Source organism: Cetorhinus maximus, chromosome 13 (assembly GCF_964194155.1).
Source record: "Cetorhinus maximus chromosome 13, sCetMax3.hap1.1, whole genome shotgun sequence".
In the NCBI taxonomy this organism is placed as follows: Eukaryota; Metazoa; Chordata; class Chondrichthyes; order Lamniformes; family Cetorhinidae; genus Cetorhinus; species Cetorhinus maximus.
The window spans coordinates 16015782-16034253 of NC_135891.1; the positions used below are offsets into that span (position 1 = coordinate 16015782).

At 42.0% G+C, this 18472-nt stretch overlaps 1 protein-coding gene across 2 annotated transcripts in view; it reads right to left on the minus strand.

Moving 5' to 3' along the window:
• LOC144688447 (translocating chain-associated membrane protein 1-like 1) overlaps positions 1 to 18472 on the minus strand; it is an 88175-nt gene that overhangs the window by 17792 nt on the left and 51911 nt on the right. For both annotated transcript variants that reach the window (XM_078554997.1, XM_078554998.1), the window contains exons 3-6: positions 17456 to 17574; positions 8444 to 8560; positions 8294 to 8352; positions 4366 to 4450 (exon numbers count right to left, since the gene is read on the minus strand). In XM_078554997.1, coding sequence (XP_078411123.1) covers positions 4366 to 4450; positions 8294 to 8352; positions 8444 to 8560; positions 17456 to 17574 — 380 coding nt within the window. The remainder of the gene's footprint in view (positions 1 to 4365; positions 4451 to 8293; positions 8353 to 8443; positions 8561 to 17455; positions 17575 to 18472) is intronic.

Here is an 18472-nt window from a genome sequence, read left to right on the forward strand (position 1 = left end):
ACTGGTGAACTTTAAACGACACGATTTCAGTCATTAAGATCTATTTATTGTTCTTCACTCTCTGGAAGCATTCACAAACATCGCCAGATCAAGTCATCAACACTCCTTTAAAGTGGAGTGGAGAAAAAGTTTCCAAATCATTACTTCCACCTTTTTATGCAGACTGTTCAGTCAGCAGAATACTTCTGTTCAATGAATAAAAACATAATACACAGTATTCATTTACTATAAGTTTGCATGCACACCATGTATTAGTGCCTTTCACTAATATGAGTTTCACTTAAATACAGAAAAAAAAAAGGCAAATTTATTTGTGAATTAAATTTCAAACTAGTATCTATTGTTTCTCTTGATAAGTTAGGCATCTGGCAGATAGGAAAAACCATTATTGTCAAGCATCTCCAAAACAAATAACTAAAATATCAAATTAGGCAGCTTCAGTTTGCTTGCCATGGAGTGCAAAAGATTCTTGAAGCAGGGGCATGTACTAAGTACCAAATTCAGAGTTTGGGTGCAAAGGCTTGTGGGATCCCCAATTGTGCACAGGAGTACCACAAGAGTCTAACTAGCTAAATCCACATAGCTTCTCAGCATAAAGCTCTCATAAAGTTGCTTGTCCAGCCAGGAACACTCTACCCAAGGTAGCATTGGCTTGCGACATTTTCTGGAGGCAACAGTGAAGGATCACAGTCCCAAGAGCTCCAAATATTGAGGAAGCTATGTCGCTAATTATTAACAGTGGCCTTGCAGACTTGCCTGGGTCAAATAATGGAGTATCTGGTCTGCCAAAAAAGATTGAGTGTTCCAATGACAGTCATGTCAGCTTGGAGTCAACTCAAACTCACTTATCTCCCACCTAAGGAGTTGTGTCACTAATTATTCATTAGACAACCAACACCTTTGGGTTTGATTTCTCTCCAAATGGATCACGGATCATGGTTATCAGGAGCTGTAAGATGTTACATAAATAATCACCATGAAACATCCAAGTTTATTGCCACTATCCTCTGGACTATATAGCATGGATATACAATATACCTTGCAGAATGGCGGTACCATAAGATGGAAGCTGAGCTGCACAGTAACTGTTGCCATCAATGCAATCCAGCTGTAGCAAATAGTTAGTTCTGGATAAATGAGCATTCAAATAATTGCTTCCAGTCACTGCAGTGCCAATCCTTAGTTTCTTCATCAGCAATATCTGCCTTCTATGTTTTATAAACTAAACCTATAATTTCATCTCAGCCCTTAAGTGTCAGACTCAGGCCATGGTGATGTATGTTGCATAGCAGTGGAGACTCTTAATGACAAATTTCACAAGCCACAAAGAAAGACATGATCAGCATACCATTGCTCCTGCATTCCCATAACGAGCTTGCTCTGTTGCACAGCATGTATTATTTACACTCTCCATAATGAACTTAAAACAGAAACAACTTGTATTTATGTAATGCCAGGGAAAAATGACCCAAACTTCAGAAAGGAGCAGGCATCAAGCCATTTTTTGAGGCTTAGGAGAAGTGACTGAGAGCTTGGTCAAAAACAGCTGGTTTTATAGCTTTTGAATTTGGCGAGGGTGATTGAGAGGGTTAGGAAAAGCCAATAAATCCCCAGGGCCTGATAAACTACATCCTAGGGTACTAAAGGAGGGGGCCATGGAAATAGTGGATGCTTTGGTTGTCATCTTCCAAAATTCTTTAGATTCAGCAACAGTCCCAGCAGATTAGAGGGTGGCATATGTTATCCCACTATTTAAAAAAGGAGGGAGGGAGAAAACAAGGAATTACAATAACATCAATAACAGGGAAAATGCTAGAGTCTATTAGAAAGAATGTGATAACTGGACACTTAGAAAATATCAACAGGATTAGAGAAAGTCAATGTGGATTTATGAAAGGGAATCATGTTTGACAGACCTACTGGAGTTCTTTGAGGCTGTAACTAGTAGAATAGATAAGGGGGAGCCTGTGGATATGATGTATTTGGATTTTCAGAAAGCTTTTGATAAAGGCCCAAATAACAGATTAGTGTGCAAAATTAAAGCACATGGGATTGGGATAATATATTGGCATGGATTGAGAACTGGTTAGCAGTCAGGAAACAGTAGGAATAAATGGGTCTTTCTCGGAGTGGAAGTTGGTGACTAGTGGAGTACTGCAGGGATCAGTACCTGGGCTCCGACTATTCACAATATATGACATATGAGGGAACCAAATGTAATATTTCCAAGTTTGCTGACAACACAAAACAAGGTGAGAATGTAAGTGGTGAGGACAATGTAAAGAGGCATCAAGACGATTTAGATAAGTTGAGTAAATGGGCAAATACATGGCAGTATAACGTAGGTAAGTGTGAAGTTATCCACTTCATTAGGGAAAACAGAATGGCAGGGTATTATTTAGATGGTGATAGATTGAAAATTGTTGATGTACAAAGGGAGCTGGATGTCCTTGTACACCACTGAAAGCAAGCATGCAGGTGCAGCAAGCGGTGAGGAAGGCAAATGGTATGTTGGCCTTCATTGCAAGAGGGTTTGAATACAGGAGCAAGGATGTCTTATTGCAGCTGTACAGTGCCTTGGTGAGATCACACCCGGAGCAGTATGTGCAGTTTTGGTCTCCTTACCTAAGAAAGGATATACTTGAGGGAGTGCAGCGAAAGTTCACCACACCAATTCCTGGGATGGCAGGATTGTCATATGAGGACAGATTGGGCCGACTAGGCCTGTATTCACTGGAGTTCAGAAGAATGAAAGGGGATCTCATTGAAACATATAAAATTCTGACAGGACTGGGCAGACTGGATGTAGGGATGATGTATCTCCTGGCTGGGGGGTCTAGAACAAGAGGGTTACAATCTGAGGATACGGGCTAGGCCATTCAGGACTCAGATGAGGGAGAAATTTCTTCACCTAGAGAGTGGCAAACCTCTGGAATTCTCTACCACAGGAGGCTGTGGAGGCCAAGTCACTGCATATATTTAAGAAGGAAATAGATATCTAGACACTAAAAGCATCAAGTGGTATGGGGAGGGAGCTGGAGATAGAGGATCAGTCATGACCACACTGAATGATGGGGCAGGCTCGAATGACCTACTTCTGCTCATATTTTCTACGTTTCAAGGAACAGGATCAAGGTAACTGAATGCTCTAATGACCAAAAGAGGAAAGTACAATCAAGAGATCAGAGAGGTCATGAGAGAGAGCACAGGACTGGAGAAGGTTGCAGAGGTACAATGGGGTAAGACTGCAGCTGGGAATGCCAGATAGGACACAGGTAGTCGAGGTGTTAGAAACTTGTACCCTATAGAGAAAGGAAAGCAGGATACTTGCACGAAAGACATTGTAGAAGAAGCACCAACAGCTGTCGAAGGCACAGAGTTTTGACTAGTGGAGTGAGATAAGAGTATACATGGGCAATGTTGTGAAGTTGTAAGTAAATGGCCTTGGTAGTTAATAGAATCTAATACTTGAAACTCACTACTGAGTTAAACATAAAGCTGAGGTTAAGATCTTGGAGAGGCAAAACTGAATGTCATCAGAATACATGTGGAACCTGATATTAGTTAGTGCCTTAAGCAGGATGAGGATATTGAAGGCAGAATTGAAAGATTCTTTTGCAGATCAACAGCAGCATTGATCGCTGAAAGCCAGAGGAGGGAGACATTGGAGTTTGGAGATCCAATTATTGACAGACATGGGAAAATAATTTTAGCATGAAGTTAACTATAGTGGAGTATAAAATAGGCAGGGAGATGGGAATGATAAAAGAGACAAAATGGTCATAAATATTCACATCAATGTATGAGATGGTGAGGTCAAGGGGCTGGCTATGAGTTCAGGAATGATGTGATGAGTGAGGATAAAGGGCAGAGAAATCAAGCGGACTAAGAGGCAGGAAGTAAATTAAAAAAAGGTGGAAGCTGAAACTTCCAAGAATGGATAACCACTTGGTGCACAGAATGAGGGAGGTAGTCTTACCAAGAAAGTAGTGTTAAAATCTCTGCATAAGTAGCAAAATAGCTACAGGACTTAGAAGCGGTCACATAACTGATAGTCATTTTTAAAAAATATACTTGTGGGTTCTATAATATTTGCGTTAAGTGTAAGAGTTACACAACAGCAAGGAATTGGACAGTCAGTTCAGTGGAATTTGCATATAATTCAACATTCCTTTTGAACATTTAAGGTGCATCAGTTCCTCAGACATCCAAACACTGCATGGTCATAAAGGTTACTGAGCCACTCTAACATTGAGTTTCCACCTACGGCACTTTTTTTGCACTATGAAAATTCTGTTGACAAATTTGGTTTTACTTGTTTAGATAATTTTTGATAGTGTAAATAACAAATGTGTATACAATTACCTTTCTAACTTTCTGAAAATAGAGCTCTGGTAACGCGTGGAGCCAATATGCAATCTGGCAAATGTAGAAAAATTTCACCTGAAAGCTGGACCAAATAATATATTGAGAGTATAGTATAGCAGCTATATAATAAACAATTATACATATTTCAGGTTTTGAAAACATGTATTAGGTTTTAAAACAAAGAAGTCTGTGCCCATGATCCTCCACACACTGAGTTACTGTGATTCAAAATGAATGATCAATCAGATGTAACTTAAATGAAAACGTATTTTTTTGGGAACCACATTTTCAAACAGATGTATACAATCTGGTTGCTATTAAAGTATTATTCTCTTCCCTAAGTTTGTTTCCTCATTCCCTCCCTTGAAAGCCTTGATTCTTGCACTCAGGAGTAAGCAATTCAGCTCCTTGAGTAAGCTCCAACATTCAATTGGATCATGGCTAATCTCTATTTCAGCCCCATTTAGCCACCTTTGCTCCACAACCCTCAATACCCTTACCTAATAAAAATCTATCTAGCTTAGTCTTGAAAGTTGTAATTGTTACACCATCCACACCATTTTGGCACCACTCTGATATCTCATCCATGTGGCTACTCTCCAAATAAGCCCAAGTAATTTTTTGGTCCTGTGGGACTCTCTTTTATTCCAACGTGTCCTCACTTAAGTTGCCCACAGGCATACTTTCTACCCAGAATTATTGGACGGTGTTATTAAGTGGAACTGTTGGGTGCTTTATTTCCCTTTCTTAGCTCAGTAATACCAATGCCGCAACATTGTTGCCTTACTGGCTCAGATCAGATAGATCAGTTCAAATAAGACAGCTGGCTTGCTTGTCTTAGTTCCACACTGGACAATATATAACAGTGAGTATAAAAAAAAAATTATCACTTGAGGAGTTTTTGAATGACCTAAGGATGTGATAAGCACAAGTTCCTTCTTTCTTACTCTTTCCAATTTAGTACATTGTAAACACAAGATTAAATCAGTAGATTTCCGCTTTAATTAAACTCGCTGCTATAGGTCGCCCCACAGGCGTAACACACTGCCAGCAGGCTAATCAGGTAGAGGGTGGGACTTCCACCCCTCGGTCGGAGGAAGTCCTGCCCTCGAGAGCTGCTGGCCAATCTGATTGGCCAGCAGCTTGAGCAGTCCCAGCAGCACTAGAACTCAGTAGTAGGCGCTGCTGGGGCTTCAAGCAGGACTACACAGAACTTCATACTAAAACCAAAGCAAAATACTGCAGAGGCTTGGGATTGGAAATAAAAACAAGGTGCTGGAAAAACTCAGTAGGTCTGGCAGCATCTGTGGAGGGAGAAACAGAGTTAATGTTTCGAGTCCAGTATGACTCTTCTTTGGAACTGGTTCTCAGTTAGGGTGAGACAATTGATCTTGCAACCTCCTCTTACAACCCTTAGATTCAAGAGGACAAAGTCAACTGGAATTCCCATTTTTTAACCATTAACCAGCTAGAAAAACGCACACATTGACATGATTATAGATTGAGCTCAACTGTGATGCCTCTTGTGGTTGAACAGTTTGCCAACAGTCACCATTAAAGCTTACAGATAAAAATGGCTTCTTTTGTGCTGCTGCCCATGGAGGCATAGCACAGTCAATTGTTTCAGAAGAGGATGAGTAGGGAGAGGGGCCTCCTTATCCCTAAGGGTGAGTGACAAGTGTGGACGGAGACAAGAGTGGATAGAAAGTTAAGGGTCAGGAGAGTGGCACTGGAGAGGATACAGGGGTTAAGCAGGCAATTCAAAAAGAGGTTGGGTGGGGATAGGTTGCAAAAAAGCAACCTAAAAACAAAATGAATGGTGGAAATGTGAAGGGGTAATGGAAAGGTGATATGGAGCGAAGGGGATGGAGAAGCACAAGTGACTGGGAGAGGAAATAAAAGGGTGGCTCTGAGGGGTGCATGCTCCCTGATACTGCCACTCAATGCTGCCTGGACCTGCTTTCCCTGCCATACTACCTCCCATTCAAAACAAAGGGGGAGAAATGGAGGAAGACAAGGAGATGCAAAAAGAGTTTAGGGAGGCCAATAGCAGATGAGAATCAATAACACAAAGACATCAGTGACAAGTATGTGTAGCCATGTTCTCAGAATTATCATATGCAGACCCATGACAGGTCAATATTTGTATATTTTCCCACTGCTCAGTAGCCAGTAGAGGTAAAGGGTATTCATAAAAGAAGTTCCAGACAACTTTCATTTTTTTTTTAAAGAAAAGGTATTTTTTTTATCCCTTTACAGGGTGTAGGCATCGCTGGCTAGGCCAGCATTTATTGCCCATCCCTAATTGTCCTTGAGAAGCCAATATGAATTGAGGGAGGGGAAGGTGAGAGAGAAAGTACCTCAATGTAATTTTGGCAACTATACATACAAATAATCGGATTAGGGGAGATAATACGTGCATATCAACAAGTAGCCTAAACTTTCTCCACAATCTATTACTACACAAGTAATACCTTGTTCGGGATACTAACAGCTTAAGTTATGACATACATAGTCCCACTGCACTTTATAACTATGTCACAGAACTATATTCAGGGTTATTGGGTTTGATGGCTTCTTACTCAAATCTTCTTCTGCAAGTTCAATTGTTCTGTTCCCTCTTTTTTTTAAAAAATATTTCTTCCACCTGGCAGGTTTCTCCCCTCTCCTCCTTTAAGTCATCTTTCACAAAGCCACTTCCCTTGTCCAAGAGGGAAGGCTCCAATCAGTAATAAATTACAACAAATTCTATACCGGACCAAACTGTCTCCCCCATTGATCAAGATGTTTCAAATTAAGTTCAATTGTAACAATATTAAACCAAAATTTTCAAAAAGATTAATTTCCTTTTGGTTGAAACACCTGTTATGTAGTATCCATGAATGAGTCCTTCAACCAGGGTTTTGAAAAATAAATCTGTTGGAAGGAGAAAATAAAGGATCCGGAATACTTAAAGAGAAAGTGAGTATTTTAACATGGAGTTGCAACTGGGAACAGGGAATTGTAGGTATGTGTACTGATATCAAATGCAATAAGTAACTATATTTTCTAGTTTACACACTATTTTCTTATTTGCTTTTATCAACACTGTCAAAGCTCTATTTAATCCTTTCCTTAATCTTCTCTCCTCTCCTAAAAATGCTAAATCTTGCTGGAGTACAATTCCATTGGAACCCATAGCCCTCCAACATTTCACCCAAGTTATGTTCATGTGTTTACCTAGACCATGAAGAATCAACAGGCTATTTAGCTGTGGAGAGTATCATTGCTACTGTTGATTCTGTTTTCAATTCATGCCCATACATGCAATTTTGAGCAAGAATTACTAGATAAACAGCCTGCTGTGTGAAATTCCTCTGAGTCAAAAAAGATTATGCTTATTTTTCATCAGTTAATTCATGACATGTTAACAAATGGAGGAAAAACAACAGGTATTTACCAATTTCACAATAAAAGACAAGGAAATAGGAACCCCTCCATCATGGGTAACCCAGCTACTGCTCCAGTTTAGAAAACCTAGCCTATTACAATCACAAATCAAGGCTGGTATTTCTAAACCTGGCCTAAATGGCTTAAGTGTTGCAATAAGTGGTCTTGTCATCTACTAGGCCATCAGGGAAGGTGTATATGCTGCATGTTGGCAAGCACAAAGTGGAGATAGGAAAAGCCATAGTTGGTAAACACTCATACATCTATGTTATCATGTAGATGTGCTGCAACAAGACCCAGCATAAATAGCATCAACCTGTGACGTTCACTCTACTGGAATGGCTGAACACAGCTTTAAAGGTTAAACATGGAATAGAACTACTTAGGAATTCCTAGTTACTTCTCCTAAATAATGATTCCATTTTCAGAACAACATAATAGCAATTTTTATACAAAGTGTTTGCTTTACATTTAAAAATCAGCAAAGTGTGCTTACAACATGTGAGAGTGTGGATATCGTTCCCATAAAAGAGTAGGATCTGTTGTAAATTTTTCCTGGGGAGAAAAAAAATGTTAAAAAGTCAGTAAGCTAGAGCCTTTATAATTTAGTATAAATTCTAGAATGAAATATATGATATATTCTTACTCCAGTCAGGATGCTTCCTCCCCAGATAAAGGAGAACAAATAGAAGAAAGCCAGCTGGCCAGATTCATTGAATTTACTGTGCTTCGTTTTGGACAAATGCAGCCGTCTGTTTATTTTCTGAAAAAGAGATAAAATGATAAGGAAAGAATGTGAGAGATTTATCCTGCAACCTTAAGTTAAAAACGTAAACCTGGCTGGTTAAAATGCAGGTTAAAAGCAATGCAATTCTCCAATCTGGTGCTAGAAATGGAAGATACATTCTGAATATCTACAATTCTTGTTCTTTTGATTACATGACCAGATGTTTGTGCAAAGGTTTGTGCATTTATTCTACAATTCAGAGAGAGTCTTCTTCACAGTTCCCCTTTGTATCCATCCATCAGCAGCTAATTGAAATTGTGCTTTCCTCATTTTGGAAGCAATCCAGCAAAACTGAAATATCTAGTTCACCTTTGTTTGGATCCTTTGTTTGTAGTGGCAACATTCAAGGGCTTGCATATCACATAGATGTGCAATGGCTAAACCTAAACAAAGTTGTATGAGTTGTGTTAATTAATAAACCTATAGCTGATACCTGATCTAATCGAGTTTAATATATTGTTTGAATGGCCCAAGTTGTACCATCAATTTCCACCATACTGAGTATGAATGGCAGCCAAGCAAAAGAAAACTGTTGAAGTGTCTCTTTTTCGCATATCTTCACAAGTAGTTCAATGCCTTCTGGCATAGGAGGCGGAATCAATTTGAGATAGTGGTGCTTCGGTTGACAGCCGAGCCTGAGGACAGGATTTGGGCCAGGTCTACTTTTTCTTTTGATATACAATTCTATGGCTGGGGTGTCAAGTACACACTTGCATTGTGCTATATTCATTTGACTCATGGATCTGTGTCCAACAGAAGATCTGTATTAATTTGACTCCATGGCTATGGTTTGCCATACAAAAGGTCTGTTTTCAAGGGCAAACATATAGGTATAGCCCAATGGAAATGTTTCTGGAAGCGAAGAATAGCAAAGATTACAATTACCATGAATGAACAATGGTGTGTCTCAGTTCTCAGAAGAAACTTAATCTAATTGAAACAGTGGCGAGGTGGTTTAAAGGCATTAAGGGGGCAAGGCGGAAGAAAGCAGGTACAGAGGCAGCAAGTGGGAAATGGATGTCTGTGGCAAGTGGGAAACTGGATATTAGTAAAGTGGCGGATTGGATAGCATGGAGAGGAACAGTAAAAATTTAGGAATTGTTTGATGGGATGAGATGTGAACAGGAACGAGAGTTATGATGGCTTTAAAGAAAGGAATGGTGGGGGAAAGATGCATTGACCTGCTTCTATAGTGCCTTTAACATCAAAAAATTATCTAAACAAAAAAGAAAGACTGTGGACCAAAGGGAGAGTTAGTAGGATGGTCGACAAAAGAAGAGTTTTAAGGGAATCTTAAAGAGGAATTAAGGGACAGAATTTCTGGAGCCTGCATCCTGGGCAGCTGAAGACACACCACTGATGATGGGATAAAAAAACAAAAAGGGTTAGAATCATACAGTTCCATCCAAAAAACAGGAAATAATTATCTACATCAAACTGGCTACTTCACAAAATTATTATTCCATTTGAAAAACGGACAGAGGCATGTCAGAACGTTGACTCATACCAGAGGAATTTCTAACCTTCAGAAACCAGCAGGGATCTTGTTACCTTTAAAGAGGCACTAATGCCCCCTGTGACTGTAGAAAATCAAATTCCAAAGAAATGCACCAACACCCTTTACATTTCTAAGGCATAGCTCTCACCAATGGAGATATGTCTGCAAAGACAAAAGGGATCCTGACAGATCTATTAAACATAAGATCCCAGACCTGGGAAAATACATCCTTCATCCAACACCCAGGAGAAATGGTGGAGGTATGTCACATGACCTCCCCCCAAGCTGCTAGAACCTGTAATATTGCCATGTGGAACTGAACCCTGGCAGTCTATCATTTTACCATCTAACAGGTAGCAGCAGAAAGAACTCTGTCCAGATAAACTGCCCGGCCCTAAACTACACTGAACTACAGGAACATTGGAACTCCTACATCTGGGCCTATTAAGACTAATTCATCTCTATGTGCTCTCTTCCATCGGGAATAGTCCTCGTTTCTGGAAAGACTCATCACTCTGCAATAGTTTCAGCCTGCTAAACGCTGAAGGAATACACCATTGGAGTTTTGATTCTAGACTCACGTGAAACCATAACTCTTATTTTTATTGCGGTCTTGCCCTGTACCCCTTTATTTCCATTATCCTTCTATTATTGTATGAGTGCAATATGAGCGGATGTGGCAAAACCCCTTTCCACATTTTGGGTGTGTGTGTAAAATAAACCAACCCTCTTAATATTCCTTATCTCACGTTTGCTGTGGGGTTATTAATTGGGGATTGGATCTCTCCAAACTGAAGGGTTGGGGACACTACATCACCATTTATTAAGGGGGAAATCAGAAATCAAAAACATCTGTTTACAGACCGGTAGAGAGGGGAGAAATCAGGGCTGTTTAAATTAGTACCCCTCCTGTCCGTAACAATACCTCACAGAAAATGTCCCAGACACTACTATCACCATCCCTGGGTATGTGCTGTCCTACCAGCAGGACAGATCCAGCAGAGGTGGCAGCACAATGGTATACAGTTGGGAGGGAGTTGCCCTGGAAACCCTCAATATCGACTCCAGGCCGCATGAAGTCACATGGCACCAGATCAAACATGGGCAAGGAAACCTCTTACTGATTATCACATACCGCCCTCCCTCAGCTCATGAATCAGTACTCCTCCATATTGAACAGTACTTGGAAGAAGCACGGAGGGTGGCAAGGGTGCAGCATTTACTCTGGGTGGGGGGGGGAATTTCAATGCCCATCACGAAGAGTGGCTCAGTAGCACCACGACAGAACGAGCTGGTCGACTCCTAAAGGATACAGCTGCTCGACTGGGCCACGCCTAGTATCGAGGGAACCAGCAAGAGGGAAAAATATACTTGGCCTCATCCTCACCAACCTGCCTGCCACAGATGCATCTGTTCATGACAGTACGGGTAGGAATAACTACCGCACAGTCCTTGTGAGGAAAAAGTCCTATCTTCACACTGAGAATACCCTCCATCTTGTGGTGTGGCACAACCATCATGCTAAATGGGATAGATTTTGAACAGATCTAGCGACTCGAGTGGGCAACTGTGGGCCATTAGCAGCAAACGAACTGTACTCAACCACAATCTGTAACCTCATGGCCCTGCATATCCTCCACTCTAAAATTACCACCAAGTCAAGGATCAACCCTGGTGCAGGAGGACATGCCAGAAACAGCATCAGGCATACCTAAAAGTTAGGTGTCAACCTGGTGACGCTACAACACAGGACTACATGTGTGCCATACTGCATACATAGCAAGCCATAGACAGAGTAAGTGATCCCACAACCAACGTATCAGATCTGAGCTCTGCAGCCCTGCCACATGCAGTCGTGAATGGTGGTGGACAATTAAACAGCTCACTGGAGGAGGCGGCTCCACAAATATTCCCATCCTCAAATGATGGAGAAGCCCAGCACATTAGTGCAAAAGCCAAGGCTGAAGCATTTTAACAATCTTCAGCCAGAAGTGTCAAGTGGATGATCCATCTCGGCCTCCTCCAGGAGATCCCCAACATCACAATGCCAGTCTTCAGCCAATTCAATTCACTCCATGTGACATCAATAAAAGGCTGAGGACACTGGATACTGCAAAAGCTATGGGTCCTGACAAGATTCCGGCAATTGTGCAGAAGACATGTGCTCCAGAACTTGCTATGCCCCTAGCCAAGCTGTTCCAGTACAGCTACAACATTGGCATCTACCCGACAATGTGGATTGCCCACGTACATCCTGTACACAAAAAGCAAGATAAATCCAACCCAGCCAATCACTACCTTATCAGTCTACTCGCAAACATCAGTGAAGTGATAGGAGGGGACATCGACCTTGCTATCAAATGGTACTTGCTTAGCAATAGCCTGCTCAACGATTCAGTTTGGGTTCCGCCAGGGTCACTGTGCTCCTGACCTCATTACAGCCTTGATTCAAACATCGACAAAAGAGCTGAACTCCAGAGGTGAGATGAGTGTGACATCAAGGCAGCATTTGACCAAGTGTGGCATCATGGAGCCCTAGCAAAACTGGAGTCAATGGGAATCAGCGGGAAAACAGTCTGCTGGCTAGAGTCATACAGAGCACGAAGGAAGATGGTTGTGGTTGTTGGAGGTCAGTCATCTCAGGTCCAGGACATCACTGCAGGAGTTCCTCAGGGTAGTGTCCTCAGTCAGCCATCTTCAGCTGCTTCATCAATGACCTTCCTTCCAGCCCAAGGTCAGAAGTGGGATGTTCACTGATAATTGCACAATGTTCAGCGCCATTCGTGACTCATTAGATACTGAAGCAGTCCATGTCCAAATGCAGCAAGGCCTAGACAATATCCAGGCTTAGGCTGACAAGTGGCAAGTAACATTCATGCCACACTAGTGGCAGGCAATGACCATCTCCAACAAGAGAGAATTTAACCATTGCCCCTTGACATTCAATGGCATTACCATTGCTGAATACTCCACTATCAACAGCCTGGGGTTTACCATTGACCAGAAACTGAACTGGACTAGTTATATAAATACTGTGGCTACAACAGTAGGTCAGAGGCTAGGAATCCTGTGGCGAGTAACACATCTCCTGACTCCCCAAAGCCTGTCCACCATCTAAGAAGGCACAAGTCAGAAATGTGATGGAATACTCTCCACTTTGCTGGATGAATACAGCTCCAACAACACTCGAGAGGCTTGACACCATGCAGGACAAAGCTGCCCGTTTGATTGGCACCCCTCCCACAAACATTCACTCTGCGCACCACCGAAGCACAGTGGCAGCAGTGTGTGCCATCTACAAGATGCACTGCGGGAACTCACCAAGGCTCCTTAGACCTTCCAAACCCACAACCACTACCATCTAGAAGGACAATGGTAGCAGACGCATGGGAACAGGACCACCTGCAAGTTCCCCTCCAAACCACACACCATCCTTACTTGGAAATATATTGTCGTTCCTTCACTGTCGTTGGGTCAAAATCCTGGAACTCCCTCCCTAACAGCACTGTGGGTGTACCTACACCACATGGACTGCATCGGTTCAAAAAGACAGCTCACCACCACCTACTCAAGGGCAATTAGGGATGGGTAATAAATGCTGGCCCAGCCAGCGACACCCACAGCCCAACAATCAATTTTTTAAAAAATGCTGACACTGAACAGTCAGTATCAACATGAGGCACTGGCCAAGAAAGAGGAATTGCTGGCAAAGGAATGGACTCCATGGCTGAGTGAAAGAAATGGGCTGCAAGTTTTCCTGATAGTTAACTGAAGGAAAATGCAATTCATCTACGAATAGACATTGGACAAGGGATCGGATAACAGAGGTAGTGGAGCAGCGGATAAGAGATTTGGGAGAGGTAGAGCTGGGTGTCTTTAATGGACAAGCACCTCATATCGATGGAAGGTATCATCCAATTAATTAATGGCTGGGCTGGAGAGGTATTGTAAATGTTTTATAAACGGGTCTACCATCAGCAATAACAGCATTCCTGCACACCCTGCGGGATTTTATGAGATAGTGTATTAGGAGTAAGTTTATGCACTGCCTAAGAGGGTGGTGGAAGCAGATTCAATGGCAACTCTCAAAATGCAACTGGATAAATACTTAAAAAGGAAACATTTACAGGGCTATTTGCCGGGGGGGTGGGTCGGGGGGGCTGGGGGAGCTTTTTCAAAAAGGCGGCACAGACACCAAGAGTGGAATTTAATGCCCTTCCCCATGGTGAGTTTGGTGGCGTTGTAGTGGAGGGTGGGGGGGATCAAATCCCCCAATCAGGTGGGAGGATTGCGGGTGGGGACCTCACCACCTTCCTGCCTCCACACACCCCAATTAAGTCACTGGTGGGAAGGCCCATGGCCCACCACCAATTCAGGCCCTTAAGTGAGCAATTAATATCCACGTAAGGGCTTCATTCCACCGCCACTGGGATAAAACCCAGCAGCATTATGGATCTCACCCATGCAGGGGAACAAGCAAGCTCTTGCAGGGTCACTTGTGGGCTCCCAGATGGGCTGGGGATCCCTCATTCTAAGGCCTAATCAAGGAACCTGGCATCAGGAAGGGAGGGGGATTGGGCCCGCTGTGAACCAACCCCCTTCACTTGCTGCCAATTCCCTCCCCCAAGAAGCCCTCATTGACCGACCTCCCACGAAGACTCATCTGTGGCCCAGGATCCAGTGATAACATTGGGCCTTGGGTGGGTGTGATACTGGCAGCAGCCAACCCCTCCCCAGTGGCACTGCCATTCAATAGAGCTGCTGGCCTCTAATTGGTCAGCAGCTCTCTGCCAGCTGAAATTTCACCCTCGGGATCCTCAATCCCGGGGAATGCCTGCTACTATCCAGTTAAGTACCCAAATGGCACTTAATTCGATGGGCCTTCCTAAAAAGGAGGGGACACAGAACTCTCGCTTGCTTTTATATAATTTATTAATACTTACAGGTTGACATCCATTATAATGTTTATCCATAAGCCATTACTGGCAGTGGGAGCACTAACAAGAGAATTAAATAGATGCGCAGACATATATTGCATTTGCTATTTTTGTTGTGCTACCATTCTTTAAATACTTATTGGTTGGACACAATTTATTAATTATTTACAGTTTGGGGTCAGAAGGATTCATTAAATTATTTATAGTTGGGGAAAAATGTATTCAGTATTTATGGGTCAGAAGAGTTCATTCTAATTTACAGGTGGGGTTTGTGCATAAACTATTCATTTTTTGAGATGCTGCCATCCTGTCCACTATTTATATATATATTGACATGCCCACTAGGAACAGCGGCAATGGAATTTTTTTTCTTATTCTTTCATGGGATGTGCGTGTCGCTGGCAAGGCCAGTATTTGCTGCCCATCCCCAATTTCCTTTGAACTGAGCAGCTTACTAGGCCACTTCTGTGCATCTGGAGTCACATGTAGGCCAGACCAGGTAAAGATGGCAGATTTCCTTCCCTAAAAGGACATTCGTGAACCAGGTGGGTTTTTGTAACAATTGATGACAGTTTTACCATTACCAAGACTAGCTTTCAATTCCAGATTTTTTATTAATTGAATTTAAATTCCACCAGCTGCCATGGAACCCATGTCCCCAGAGCAATTCACCTGTGCCTCTGGATTACCAGTCTATCGACATTACCACTAGGTCACAGTCTCCTTTTGAAATAGTATATATTTAGATTCCACTTCTATTAAAATTGTTTAATCAATTAATTTTAACTTCCTACTTTTGTATGTTACTGCATTGCTGTAAATTACAGGATAATTCAACTTATTTGCACCAAAAAAATTGACTGTATTATTAGTAGATTGTACATCTTATTTCCTATTCGTTGAGCAAATCAATGTCACAGGATTCTTTTTATTTACAGATTGGGTTCAGGAGAATTCACTTTTATTCCAGGTTAGCTTTTCATGGCCATTGTCCAACACATACTTAATAATGAAATAGCCATTAGGAATGACAGCACTGGAATTAAATACATTTATACAGCTGCACATTATAGTTCAAATTGTTCTTGCAACACGAGTCTCATTGTTGTTTTAAGATTAGGTTCAGGAAAATTCATATTTTAGCAAATGAAATCAAACAGTTATATATTTTGGAACATTTTAAGTTAATATTTTTATTTTAGCACATTAAATAAAGCAAGGCAAAAAGAAAAGCAATAAAATTCTTATAGTAGCAAAAAAAAAACAAATTGCCAATATTCCAAGTTAATGAGCAGGGCTGATGCTTCTCATACACACACACCTGGGAGGTGCAGTTAGGGGGACCAAGCTGGGAGTGAATTGAAGAGTCAGTCAGAGGAATAAGTATGCATACAAAATTCACTTTTAGCATGATGGACATGCATGAGAACAAAAATGTGCATTGCATACACAAATAAAAAAATTTCATTTATACAGCAATTTCAGGGATGTTCTAAAGTATTTTACAGCTAGCGAAATATTTTTTGAAACATAGTTACTGTTGTAATGTGTACAGCAAGCTCCCACAAACAGCACTGCGATAATGGCCAGATAATCTGTTTTTCAAGCAAGGTAAATATTAGCAGGGACACTGGAGAATGCCCTGGTCTCCTTTGAAGGCTGCCATGGGATCTTTTAAATCCACCTGAGAAAGCAGACAGGGCCTTGGTTTAAAACTTCTTTGAACAGTGGAGTGCTCCATCAGTAAGGCACCTGGAGTTTCAACCTTGCTTGTGGGCTCAAATCTCTGGAATAGGACTGAAGCCCAAAATCTCTTGACCCAGTTGAGAAAGATACCCACTGCACCACAGCTGGTAATGAAGAGAAGACAGACCCAGACTCTTGTACAGGAGCAAGGATTAAACTGCCATGAGGAAGGCCGTCCACCTGCTCCAACAGCCAGCCCCTGATCTCAGTACCTGGGGTTCAAGGAGGTGTCCAGCTCCTTGAAGATACCTCCCTGACATAAACAGCAGAGAGGAGGCTGGGGCATGGCAGGCCTGAACGCCTCAAGTTAGAACAGGGAGCTCTAGTTACAAGACTTAATACAGTTAAGCCCAGTCTTAAATTGCCCCATCTTAAGTCATTCCACTTTAACAATCAGTTAATGGCGTCCATATTTATATTTAGTATCACGAGTTTTGCTTTTAAGTAGTTTCGTGCTGGGTCTGACGTAGGGCCGCGTGACCCAATTGGGGTCATCTTAGGGTGGCCTCTGCTGCTCCCTGGCCGCCCTCTCAACGCCGACTCTCTGGTTCGCAGCCTCTGCCACTCGTGAAAAACAGCACCTCCAGCAGTGCAGCACTGAGGAAGTGCTGTACTGGAGTTTGAGTCACCCGCATCAAATGTTTTCCTAGGAACTATAATCAAATATGCAAAGAAACATTTTTCACTTACATCCAGAATATATTCTTGTATCACAGCATGTAGAATGATAGCTATCAACATGTAAAAAAATATGGTGGCCAAGTCTTTAAAACCATACTCGTAGAAGCTGATAGAATCAATTCCCTCATCTGTAAAGAGGAAAATACAAGATTAAGCATACATAAATACACTTTGCAACAAACTGACATTATAAATGCAAAACATGTTAGACCCTGCTCCCTGCACAGTCGCATATGGCAGGAGAGCAAATTAGTGTGTCAAGCACAGAAGTCAGGATGTCAATTTAGGATATCATTAATTTTACAGTTATTTATTTTTAATGATCAGAAAACCAGGAGTGCACTCACCCCTATACCCAACTCACTCAATCTTTAAGACAGGGGAGGAGTCTCAACATTCAATACAAGCTCGGAAATGACATTAGCAGCTATATATTAGCTTGTTGCATCAGTGCTATGTATGGAAATAATGGGCAGAATTCTACGTCCCGTGGACAGGCACGTGCCCGACCCGATCGGATGTAAAATGGCGTGCAATGATGTCGGACGAACATCCCGACATCATCATGCACTTGTGCGATATTTCGGGTGCGCACAAGAGTCGGCAGCGTGCCTGCCAACAATTAAGAGGCCTATTAAGGCCATTACTGTAGTAACTAACCTGGATTTTCCACTGCCCGTCCAACATTACAGTTGGCGGGCGGGTAAATCGATCAGGCAGCCTTTGAATTTTTGAGGAAACCTCAACCAAGGGCACGATGAGGTTTCTGATATTAATTTTTTTTTAATTAAAACGTTTGGGCAGAATTTTTATCATCAATATGTTTAGGGGAATGATTCTTATAGGTGAAAAAAAAATTTTTCGGAATTTTGTAGCGTTCACTTTTGGCTTTGAAATTTTTCAGCTCCCTGAGGCAGCTCTCTGCCTTCAGGGAGCTTTCATTGCGTGCTAACTTCAGCATTCGTCCTCCTCTCGCCCCCACCCTGGCAGTGCTGGGCTATTCAGCGTGCGTTTCACACTGGCTAG